This window comes from Balaenoptera borealis (genome assembly GCF_965194805.1).
Source record: "Balaenoptera borealis genome assembly, chromosome: 7".
NCBI classification, from domain to species: domain Eukaryota; kingdom Metazoa; phylum Chordata; class Mammalia; order Artiodactyla; family Balaenopteridae; genus Balaenoptera; species Balaenoptera borealis.
Window position 1 is genome coordinate 111,889,518 of NC_138864.1, and position 12,653 is coordinate 111,902,170.

The 12,653-nt window shown below is 43.2% G+C and overlaps 1 protein-coding gene across 19 annotated transcripts in view; it reads left to right on the forward strand.

Moving 5' to 3' along the window:
* CALD1 (caldesmon 1) overlaps positions 1-12,653 on the forward strand; it is a 182,559-nt gene that overhangs the window by 106,506 nt on the left and 63,400 nt on the right. For 5 of the 19 annotated variants that reach the window (XM_082398083.1, XM_082398073.1, XM_082398074.1 and 2 more), the window contains exon 1: positions 8,901-9,094. The exons of 13 other annotated variants lie outside the window; for them this stretch is intronic. In XM_082398083.1, coding sequence (XP_082254209.1) covers positions 9,042-9,094 — 53 coding nt within the window. In that variant the 5' untranslated portion in view covers positions 8,901-9,041. Of the gene's footprint in view, positions 1-8,900; positions 9,095-12,653 lie in introns of those variants that run through there. One more of the 19 variants, XM_082398066.1, reaches the window with a different exon arrangement.

Genomic DNA, 12,653 nt, shown 5'->3' on the forward strand with positions numbered 1-12,653 from the left:
TTTGGGCTACTGTAACAGGACACCGCAGGCTGGGTGCCTTAAACAGCAAACAGTTATTTCTTACAGCTCTGGAGGCTGGGGGGCCCAAGGTCAAGGTGCCGGCAGATCCGGTGTCTGATGAGGGCCCCCTTCCTGGTTTGCAGTTGGTTGTCTTCTTGTTGTATCCTCACACAGTGGAGAGAGAGAAAAAGCAAGCTCTCTCCTGTCTATTCTAATAAGAACGCTAATCCCACTCATGAGGGCTCCACCCTCATGACCTAATTACCTCCCAAAGGCCCTACCTCCTAATACCATCACATCCAGGATTAGGATTTCAATGTATGAATTTGGGAGGATACAAACATTCAGTCCACATCATTGATGGCCTTAGTAAGTCTGAAAAAAGAATGGGCCAGTAGAAGAGGTCTGCATGGATGCCAGGTCCAGGGTTGGCAGTGGTCATCTAGGAATATCCAGATAAAACAGACCTTGAGTCTCAGGGTTTGTTCAGTCCTGTGACATGATAAGTATTCTCTCCACTGAGGTAGGTGCTTCTGCACATCTCCGCTTGGCTTGGGTGAAATTGTCCTCGTGATGATGTTCCCTCTCTTTGCTCCGACTCCACATCATGAAGAAGTCTCTGGTGATTGAGGCTTCCTGACATTCTGGTTTGGGGAATGGGGGTAACCTGGTTGGGAAATGAGAGCTCCCCAGGCACTGAAGAGGGAGGTCATCCATTCTATCTTAATTAATTGGCATTAATTGGCATTCTGATGTATACATCAGTTTCTTGTGAGTCTGTGAGCCAATCAATCTCTCTGAGACCTGTCCATTCTGAGAACTCCCAAGATCCAGTGACTGGGGCAGCAGAGCTTCTAGAGCTTGTACCATGAGAAATACTCCAAAAAAGGCCACTCTGTGGGAGTCTGGGAGGACCAGCCAACTGGCCTTCTTGATGCAGCATCTCTACTCCATTGCTGTCCCCCCTTTAACCCAGAGAGCAAATGATGAGTATTTATTGAGCACCTGCCATATGTCTAACACTATTTTAAGCTGTATCAGATGCAAAAGAGGTATTAGGAATCATCCCTGCCAGAAAACAGGTGAGAAAAGGTATATACACATGAACAATGAATAAATAAGACTCTGTGTATCCATCCATCTATTTCTATCTATAGATAGATATCATAATCATGTACTAATTCATGTGATCTGTTAATCACAAAATAGGACAGTACCTTAAAAAGTGTCATTTATGTAATATCAATAATAAACACTACATCCAAAGTATCCAAAATACACACTGGACTATTTCTCTAGCAATAGGAACAAATATAATCCAGGTCTGACCTCCTAAAAAAGAAATCAATGCTTTTTTAGACCTTATATGCTATCACTGGAAAAAAATCTGGATTTGATTCCAGCTATAAAAACCATGTGTAAATTTAATATCCAGATGCGTAAAGTGGACACCAGAAAATAAATTTATGGTGTGGAAATATTTAGATACTTTGAACAAGAGTGATACACACTGAGAATTCTGTGGCTTATGAACTAACGTGCTTCCTTTGAAGATGTGACCTTTTGAAGATGTGACATTTTCCCTGCACCAGAATTACATCCTCAGAGTCCCCATGATAGTTTCTTAATTTCCTTTGCAGTTTAATTGTATCTATGTACAAGATATCTATATTCTAAAATTATCACCAAGGGCTAAATTCATTTTCCTATAGGCAGAAATCATATCTTTCATGTACACACTTCTTTCTTAGAATTATATAAGGTATATACTATTATTTTCTGAGACCAGAACCAGGGTTTTATAGATGTGCACCAGCAATCATTCATTCAAGAAACTGTTGTTAGAACCCTACTATTTCCAAGCACTGTCTTATCGTTTTAAAGATGTGTTTCAAGCTGGAGGGCAGAGGGGAGTTAGAAGCACAATCTTTTTAAGATAGAAACTTTTCTTTCCAGGAAAAGAAAATAGTCCAGCTGGCTAAAACCCCCAGATTTTAAAAAGAACTTAGAGACTAGACCTAAATAATTGTTGCAAAAGAGTTTAAACAGAAATGGAGCCTCACAGCAAGTTAGCTGGAAGGGCTGAGTCACACGTGACAACATAACTATTTCTCAAATGCTTGCAAACAAGAGTGGGTTCAGACTTTCTCCTCTCTCCTCCTAAGATGATAAATTACAAAGAAATAAAGTCAAAATGAGGAAGACTTTATAGAGGTGGAGCCAGACACTGGTTCTTAAAGAACCACTAGAATTCAGAGAAGCAAAGGGGGTTTAAAAAGCCATTCTAGGGAAAAGGAGATGGAATAGCTTTGTTGGGTAAAGGCAGAATGCTTCAGGAGATATCAGGAAAACGGTGGCGAATGCCAATAATGTTTTCACTGAACAAAAGTCCCCTTTATGATCAATGTTAGGGTGCATTGCACTGAAGACATGTGTTAGATTGCCAGGGGGGTACAACTGGGGGTCAGGATTTCTTAAGGGGAAGAATTAGCAACGTAATGCTGGGGCTCAAGGTTTGGCCTTGGGAAGGAAAGAATGCCCTCTTTTTAACTGAACGGTGGTATCATGACCAGAGGACCTGCATTTCACCATGAAAATACAGAAGCATCAAGACAGAGTGAAATGACGTCTCACTCCCACACACCCATCCTGTTTCATTCTAGAACCAAATACATACTAGGGTGGCATTGCTGGTGAGCCTGCTGGGGTGGGGCCAGCTGTGGAGGGAGGAGAGGAGGGGAGGGGAAGAATAGCTACCTCCAGGTGGAGAGGGAGAGAAGGCCATCCTAGGAGAGCACATGGGGCGTGAAGTTACTTTGCAAGTTTTCTTTCTTAAGCTGAATGGTGAGCACACAGATCTTCATTATAGTTTCTTACTCCTTTTAGTCTGTCTAAAAGATTTTAGAATAAGATGTAATTTTTAAAATGTACAGAAACCTTATAACTGTCGCCCATATATCCTCAATCAGAATCTGCCTATGGATGTCAACAGAATCACTTTACTAGTAATATAATTCTTAATGATCTCTGCTGATGCAGGACTACCACCCCACCATCAATTTTTTTAAAAAGTCCTTCTGTTTCTGGAAGTCTGTCTTATAAAACCTCACGAATGGTGCATTCACCCACCATGTGCAACCTCCCATGGCTCCTTGCTGCTGGCCCCCTGCCCCAGTGAGGCCCTCGCCCCTCTCTTCCACTGCCCTGGGGTTCGCTTGAGACCCTGGGCTGCCATTGCAAAGATGCTGTCTCGTGCCCTTGATACAATCTTTCAAAGTTCCAAAGTGGCCCTGCGTTCGCTTCGCTCTTCCAGAATTCCAAAACCATGCTGTGCTCATATAGAGGTAGTGAAGGGGACACTGTCCTCTGCTCCTCTTTGTTCCCTGGCCACCAAAGCTTGGCCTAGACTCAGCAAACACCTGGTGGAAGCGGCTTCCGCTTCTCTGCAGCCCACCCGTGTCCTCAGGGCACAGACATATGGCAATGGGTCTCGGCTCAGGGACCAGTTCCAAGGCATGAAATAGCAGACAACTCTCCAAACCCCCATGCAAATTGGCTCCCTAGGCCTCCCTCACCACACCGTCACACATGCCCAGATGCGTCTCAATTCCAGTGGTAGGCACAACTGAACTTGAGGCCGGGCCACCAATCAATTATCCTCCTATTTCAACTCAATGACAGAAAAAACAAATTAACTTGGTCAAGGCCATTATTTGCTCTTTATGAAGCCAGGTGCCCTAATTCACTTATGCAGCACATATTACAGAAGGGCTGATCTCTGCCAGACATTGTGCTAACTGGGGTGAGGGGAGGAGCACAAAAATGGGTAAGACACAGTCCCCCTCCTCAAGGAGCTCACAGCTAGTAAGGGGAGATAGAAATATATAAATACACTCTGAGTGCAGTCTAGGACCTTGAACTCTGTGTTGCCTCAAATAGATCATTAGAATTCCCAGGTATTGAAATGCAGGTATATGCTTTCTGAAAGATCTTTTTCTCCTTTCATAAAATCAGATTTTGTGTTTTAAGCAGGAGGGCAAGAAAAATACTACAGAGAGTAACCTGAAAGAGTTGAAAAATGAGCCTCTGGAAAGAGTATGAAGTTCTTTATATTAAGGGTAATTAATAACAACAAAAATAGCTTAACAGATAAATGTTGGAGATAGACTGACTAAGCAACAAATCTGGAGAAGAAAAAATAAACCACCCTGGATTTAGCACAAAAATTAATGAATGAACTCTATAAGAGATGCTATTATCAACGTGAAAACAACGTTAGGATGTGTTAACAGGAACGTGGCAGGCAGCACTGGGACTTCAGCCAGCCACATTCAGCCTCGGTCAAGCCTTTATTATGTCCAATTTTGGTTTCCCGTTTGAAGAGTTGTTATATTTCAAGCTGATATTAAAAGGATGGAAAATAGGCATTGGCGTTTAGCCTAGAAAAGACGAGACTGAAGGATGACTTAATACCTGTGGCCCTAACAGAGATAAGTGGATTTCTATTTCAGCCACAGGAAGTCTAGTTCAATCACAGAATAAATTGAGCATAAGAGTGATTAAACACTGGGACCTTGATCGTAGGATGTCACCTTAGAAGTATAGTGCTTCAGCTCTGCTGCTTTCAGAATACTCTTCACTCTCCATCTTGCATTAATATTTTTGTACGCATATCTTATCTCCCTTTGGGACTGCCCTTCTTATCTTTGGAGCCCTCCACAGCACTTAACTCCATGACTTGCTTGTAGTAAATATTCAAATAGTGTTAAATAGGGGGAAGATGCTGGGACAGAAACTATATGGCCAACATTATAAGGCAGACAAGAGAGTATAGCAACTCAAGATGTGTTACAGGCCTGGAGTCAGACCAGAGAATAGTTCAGAGAATTGTGTCAGCAAAGGCCATAAAGATTCTCGTGACGGAAGACTAGGAGGAGGGGCAAACGATGACTTTCTATAACAATACATACATCTCTCCACCCCCCTCCTCCACCCAGCCCACCACACATTCCACAGTGGGAACTACGAAGACTTTATCAAAGACACGATAGGGAAGGAGAGGTGAGGAAAAGACTTTATTGGATGGTAGAAAGCAGAGGAAAGAAAGCAGAGGAGTCTGTAATTTCTGCAAAAGGAGATGGAAAAAAGGAGAAGTATTTCATGAGAAGATTTCTTAGGAAGATCCGTTAAAAAGCAGTATCACAGGAAAATACAAAACAATATAGTTTAAGTGAACATGTTCGGTGCTTTTGGGGGTGGGGAGTGAGGAGGAGGGTGACGCCCTCAGGTGTGGAGGAAAGACTCTAAGGCACCGACCGAGGCAAAGGAGGAAAGAGGTTCAGCCTACAAATACGTAGTTAACCCCTTCCTCTCCGTTCCTGTCCACCCCTTGGTGAGCCGTTGTCTAGGCAAGATCTTTTGCTTCGTTCTAAGTGTGTAGAGTCTATGAATCTCTTTATAAGAAAACATTTCTTCAAGATGTTTTAAACATCCCCTTTAAATTACTTGAACGGTTGCCTCTCATGTGAATAGATTTCCTTTGACTTTAAGTTGTGTTTCTGTAGGAGGTGAGTGGCTCTGTGTGTGTGTGTGTGTGTGTGTGTGTGTGTCTGTGTCTTAAGTGCATTAAAGCAGTACAAGGGGCACTTCCCACATACCTCTCTTTTCCCTAGGGAATTGCTCCAAGGTAAAAGCTATTCTTAAACAACCATTGCAGACCATAAAGTCTGGAAGAGATCATGGAGATCCTACCTCCATGAAGTAAAGTTATTCTTTTAATCATATTTTATTAATAAAAGACCACCCTGTGGTGGGAGCTGTTTCATTCTATAGCACTGACCTCCTTCAAACCTTCCCAGCCCAGAATCTCTTTGATGAAAAATTAAGCAAAGTATCTAGAAATGAAGGGTGCTATCAGTAATTTGAGAGTGGCCCAGACTTCCGTTTCCCCTAGTAAAAGAGGCTGGAAATGTCATATGTATGACACCTACTATCTTGCTGGCCCTGTTGTTCATGGTGCCAATGAATGATCATTACTTCAGTTCTCAGAGACACCAGTTCTGGAAGCTGGACTCTTAGTACCTGTGTCTGTGCTACACAGTGAAAGCACATGTGCCTGCTGGTCTCTGCAGAAACAGACACTGTCCATAAATTACCTTCTGGTATGTTCTTCCTAATTCCTCTCAGCTTGCCTCTCCGGCCTCAGGAAGCTGGACCGCAGAAGGCTACCTGGGAGCATTTGCCTACTCCAGCCCTGCTCTCATCTCATGATTTAGTTATCTCCAAATGCATCCAATCTCCTTCTTATTGTCCTTTGTGCTCTCCCTGTTTCCTCCTGGTGTCTGACCCAGGCCCAAAACTCACTCCTCTCTTCACTGTTGTCATGTCAGTACCCTATTAGGTAGCAGGAGTTATGACATCCATTAGTTTTACAAACTGAAGACAGACAGCTACTTCCCAAACACATTACATTAATAACAAGGGGCCAACTACAAGTGTGCATGATTTCCCTCTTTCTGTCTTTACAACTAGGAAAATAACTTGGTGGGTATCTTTTATACAGCTGGCCATTCGCATACTTTCAGTGCATGAATGTCAGCATATTAGTGGAAGATTACTAAATTCTTGCTCTGTGTGTGTGTGTGTGTGTGTGTGTTGAGCAAGAGAGAGAGTCTGGGCTGGCCTAGAAGAACCACTGAAGTTTTTCCAGGCTACTCCATTTTATGAACTTATTCCAAATATGCCAAAACTATACTTGCCACCTCAGAATTGGAGTGGGGGTGGGAAACAGGGGAAATCAGGAGGTGAAACGTATTCCCAAGGTCAGTTGAGTCCCATAAGCAAATGTATTAGTTTTCTATCACTGCTGTAACGAATAACCACAAACTTGGTGGCTTAAAACAGCACAAACCTATCTATTGTTCTAGAGGTTCAAAGTCCAACACAGGTCTCTCTAGGCTAAAATCAAGATATAGACAGGGCTGCATTGCTTTCTGGAGGCTCTATGGGAGAATCTATTTCCTTGCCTTTCCAGTTTCTAGAAGCTGCCACATTCCTGGACCCCATTCCTCTATCTTCAGCACCAGCAAGGTCATCTCTCTGGCCATTATTCTATAGCCATATCTCCCTCTGACCTCAGCGGGAGAGGTTTATCTCACTTTAAACACCTGTGTGACTAAGATTGAGCACATCTGGATAATCCAGGATAATCTCTCCACCTCAATGCCTTTAACTTAATCACATCTGGAAAATCCCTTTTACCATGTAAAGTAACATATTCACAAGTTCTGGGCATTAGGACATGGATGTCTTTGGGAGGAATAGTATTCTGCTTGCCACAGCAAATCACTGAATATTTTAAAAGGAAAAAAATTAAATGGGAAAAATGTGGTAGAAAGAGGAATAGCAAAATGCCTCAATACATGTATCTATCACAGCTTTGGAGCAATAAACTCAAGTCTAGTCAGTGAGTATTTCATTAAAGCCTCTTGTGTGATCTCTATGAGTGTCTCATGCACTTTAAATAGTCAATATATGTTGAGTGATAACATATATAATCAAAAGGATATTTAAAGGTGTATATTCATCATGATATGTAGAGATAATTAATTTTGAAGTTCATTAAACTACATTACTCTATAAACTATGACTTTGAGGACAGCATAGTACTTAAGCAATAAAACAACCAAAATTTTCTAGTTAGTTAAAGTGAAGAGAGGATTTAATCTAACTAAATTAAACTTCTTTAAGTTGAGCACAAGAATGCTTGCTTTGGTTCCTCTCCATGACTTTGGGTGAACTTTTGAAGTGCTCTGTGCCTCTGTGTCCATGTTTGTGATACGAAGCCATAGACCTCAAAGATGTTTTTCATCGTATGAAGGATGTGAATCAATGTGTAAAGTTGATTGTTTCTCCTGCTATTTACCAAAAGAATCATCTTAACCCTACACTGTGGAGATCTGGGTTGTTCTACTTATTTAACAGAAAGCCAGTCCCATAAGTATCTTGGTGCCCCAGCAGCAATCTGTTCATTCCTTGTTAGCGATGAAGAAGCATATTCATAACTCAAGCTTAGATAGAGTGTCATCTCCAGATAGAATCAACACCACCCCCTCCACAGGGGTTGGAATCTGGTTGCTTTCCAAGCTATTGCTGACCAGGCTCCCTTGCCTGGCCTGGCGGATGAGATCACCACACCAGAGTGCCACGGGGGCAGACCGGGCCCACTGTTGCAACGTGTTCCTTCGTCAAGCTGTTGCCCTCATTTCACCAAACACCCTGTATAACACAGCATATCACTGATCCTCTGGCTCTCTTCCCTTTGCCTTTGTATGCATTTTTATATCATGCATCTTCCCCTGAATAAAAGGGATAATAGGAGTTTCCCAGATTTGATTTCTCAGTGGGAACTGTTTGCTTTGGAAGCCACTGACACCAATGCTAATTGAGAACAGAGCTCAGAACGAGGGCCTGAGAACTGCACCCGGATGAACTTTTTGGTGGGCTGATTTCCGTTGATCTCTTCAGAATTGGATTGTGCATGCAAGTGATACCATGGTCGACTATTTTCCGAAAGGCTGAGCACGTGGATCAGTGTCTTTTCCTTTAACTAGTTCTCTGCCTTGGAAGAATTATTTGTAATTGATCATAGAAAGTCTTCATCATGAAAGCTACTGGGGATCCTGGCCCCTACTGCCCAGTAATAACATTCTGGAAATCACGAAGCAATCTGAGCCGTTTACAATCTAAATCTAAACATGATGGGCCTCTATTAGAGAGATTACAGTAAAAAATAACAATCAGCTCTCTGATGATCCTATGCGAAGGGAAAGGGTGGGGAGGAGTAAATTTGGCAAAGGACATGCCCAGACTTTCGTCACAGGGACAGACCAAAGTGTTAACACAAAGGGAGAGCCCGGGAGCATCCTGCACACTGCATTTCAGCCACAGATAACATGGCACCTCCGCGGGCCGGGTCCACGCCCTGACCGCTCAGAGGGTCTCAGCACCTCTGCGCTCGCAGCCCTTTTCCAGCTGCAGACATGCTCGGGGGATCCGGATCGCAGGGAAGACGCAGCCTGGCCGTGCTCTCCCAGTGAGTGCTCGCTTCACCTCTTCAGTTTTTCTTCTTCTTCTTCTTCTTTCGCATAAAGGAATTGTTGTAAAAAAAAAAATAAAATAATTTTTTTTTTTTTTTTTAGTTGTGGGAGTGGGAGGCGAGAGGAGAAATCAGGAGGCAAAGGAAGGCAGTGAGTGTGTAAATATCAGACCTGTATGAAACTTTTTGGTCTCAACTTGGTGGTGGTTCTGATTGGTTTTCCTCTGTTCCTTTTTTTTTTTCCGTAGTGGTTCTTAGACCATTTGGGGGTGTTTATACCAAAGGCACGGGTTTTCTTATTCCACATACCGATCCACAAAGCATCGTGTTTCTAAAGATCTGCTGTTAATTTAGACCTGAGCCCTGTGCTCGGAGTGATGCATCTGCGGGGCTCGGAGACTCTGGCTAAAGCACACATTGCCCAATCCTTAGAGTCAACAGCCCAAAGCCCTTCATACACTGACCATCTGACTGCGACAGAACAAGACCCAGAGCACATGCTATTGATCAGAGAATTGTTCAGATAACAGGCTCCAAAGTTTAGGATCCTGGAATCTTGGAATGTTCAAGCTAGAGGGGCCCCTAGGGCTGTTTGCTGCAATGCTCTTCTTCTATAGACAGGGGAACGGAACCCAGAGGGGCAACTCCACTTAACCCAAAGCCAGATAACAGTCAGTAGCAGGGAAGCCAGAGTCTTTGTACTTGCAGGCAAGGGCCCTTTTCACGCTGGTGTTTATGAGGTTTGGAAAACTCGCTGGGTCTTGGGAAAAGGTAAGGCACAAGAGTAAGAACACCAGATGGCCTTTCAGTAAATCTGTCCCATTTTTGAGAGTTTTGGCGTCGATTCAGCATGACAGTTGTTGTTCCATTTGTTCCAGCATTTGTGCAACAGCACATCAAATAAACAGCAACTCAATGGGGTCCTAAAAATGGGGTCCACATCCACTATATTAGCAGATCTCTTGGATAACCAGTTTCCCTAAGTGTGATCACTCAAGTGTGAGAGCACAGAGGGGTGTTAGAGGTCATCTATATGGTCCTGTGGTTATCAGACTGGTTGGGGGGCTTTGTTTTTTTTAGCAAATTTACTGTTACAAGGAATCCTGTTACATAAAGGAGATGTTCTGATTAAATAGGTAGTTTTGGATCTAGAGCTTCTCATCCCTGCTGCAGTTCCCAGTCACCCCCGCCCCCATTGCTCACGCCCACCCCACTCCCCATACCTCTCTACCCCACCCCACCCTACCCACTCCGCCAAAACTTCCTTGGAATCCTAGGTCTCCATGGAACTTCAGAAACCCCCATCTTATTTAATACCACCATTTCAGATGAGGAAACTGAGGCACATGGGGTGAAGGGCTTGCCCAGTGTTCACGGCTGGTCAACAATAGAGCCTGGAATGCAGGGCAAAGAGCCCAGTCTGCTGTGTGTGTGTGTGTGTGTGTGTGTGTGTGTGTGTGTGTGTGTGTGTGTGAATTCCTGGTTCTGAGTTTCTTCCCGCTCCATCATGCCCACAGTTCTATCAGTTTACTTTCTCCATGTCTCTCTCACTCTTCTCTAATCACTCTCTCATTTCCTGAATTTCAGCAGTTATCGCCCGCCACCTGGACAATTACAGTTGCCTCCTATCTGGTCCCAGCTTCATTCTCTGTCCCCTTTCTGATCCTGTCCCCTCCCATCCTCCCACCCCCACCTTTGAAGATAGACCCCACTCTCCTCGACATGGCACTCAAAGTTCTCCACAGTCTGCCTTTAATATCCCTTCCCATTCTGACCTCCCCCTGCTCCGGCCAAATCAGATCACTCACTGGTCCCCAAACTCATCATGTACAAGCCACCTCCATTCCTTGGCTCACTCTATTTCCTACGTGGAGAACACTCTATGTGCCTCAGTTTCCCCTCTGAAATGGAGACATTAAAAAAGATGGGGGTTTCTGAAGTGTTCCATGGAGACCTAGGATTCCAAGGAAGCTTTGGTGGAGTGGGTAGGGTAAGGTGGGGTAGGGAAGAGATGGGGAGTGGGGGGGTGGGTAAGCAATGGAGGGTGACTGGGGAGTAGAGTAGGAATGAGGGGCTCTATCTCATTTGTTCCTGACTTCCTTCCTGTCCTTCAAGGCCCAAATCAAATGCTACCTTCCTCCACAAGGCTTCCTCAGCTCTTCTTTTCTCTCCATATCCTTTGTCCACCCTTCTATTATTAACCTTGAACTAAAGTTAGTGGTGAGCATGCCTGTTCCTTCCCTTCCCTTCCCTTCCCTTCCCTCCCTTCCCTTCTTTCTTATTTTTTATCCATTAACAGCAGGTAGTAATTTCACCCTTAACCAGATAAGAGGTCCAGTAAAGTCAATCATTTAAAGCCAATCTCTGAACCCAAAAGTGAGCAAAAGTGGCTAGTAGAATGCCAATGCAATATATGGTAATCCACTTGAGGGCAGGAACTATTTTGAAACTTTGAACTTTCAGCTTCCAGCACAGTGCCAACGCTCAAAAAAATATTCTTTAACTTTCCCATTACTGGATAAATCAAACTCAGTTCATCTAAGTTCACACTTTTCATTGGAGTCATTGGAACACACAAAGCTTCTGTGCCTTCTGCTTTGGAAGAAGTTTTAGGTTAAATGCCAAAACAGATGCCCAACAAAATGAGTTCTAAATTCCTTTGCATTTGCATCAGATAATTTATCTCAGTTTCATCACCTACAGAGCGAGATTGGCGGTGTTTCTTTTATGAGGTGCATTAAGATTCCTGAGTGCCAAGACCTATCCAGAGCCATGTTATTTTCAGGGGCAATTGTGATTGGCTGTTCAGTTCTTTAGATTTCAAGGTGCTGTTTAATTTGTTCCTGGTAAGATTACTGAGAGATTCTGTCACTTGCAGTCTAATATTTTCACCACTTACTTTCTCATTTTCCCAAAGCCCCATGAAGTCTTCTTGAGTCAAGATTTTGGGTTTCTTATAAACAGCCATGCTTTTGTCACATTTTGTAACAAATGTGGAAGGGTATATAAATTTTTAAACCATGGAATCAAAGAAACGTAGGAAATTATTTCATTCATCCCACTGTTTTCTGAAGAAACTAAGTTAAAAACATGTCAGGGAAATCAATAATTGGCATAATTGTATAAGATACAGAAGACGTGCACCTAAAAATGTTCAGATTTGTAAAAAGTTTAGGTATAAATACCTGGTTTATTCAATCTTATTGGGGAACGTAGCATTACAATTTTCCAGCATGCTAAATTAAAAAAAAAAATTGTAATGAAAACTATGTCTTTCCCTTCTTTAAGCTAGATGTTACAATACATTTGAAACACTTCCCCATTGCTGAGAATTGTCACTATGAATATAGTTTTTTTTTTCTTAATAAATTTATTTATTTATGTATTTACTTATTTATGGCTGTGTTGGGTCTTCGTTTCTGTGCGAGGGCTTTCTCCAGTTGCGGCGAGCGGGGGCCACTCTTCATCGCGGTGCGCGGGCCTCTCACTGTCACGGCCTCTCCCGTTGTGGAGCACAGGCTCCAGACGCGCAGGCTCAGTAGTTGTGGCTCACGGG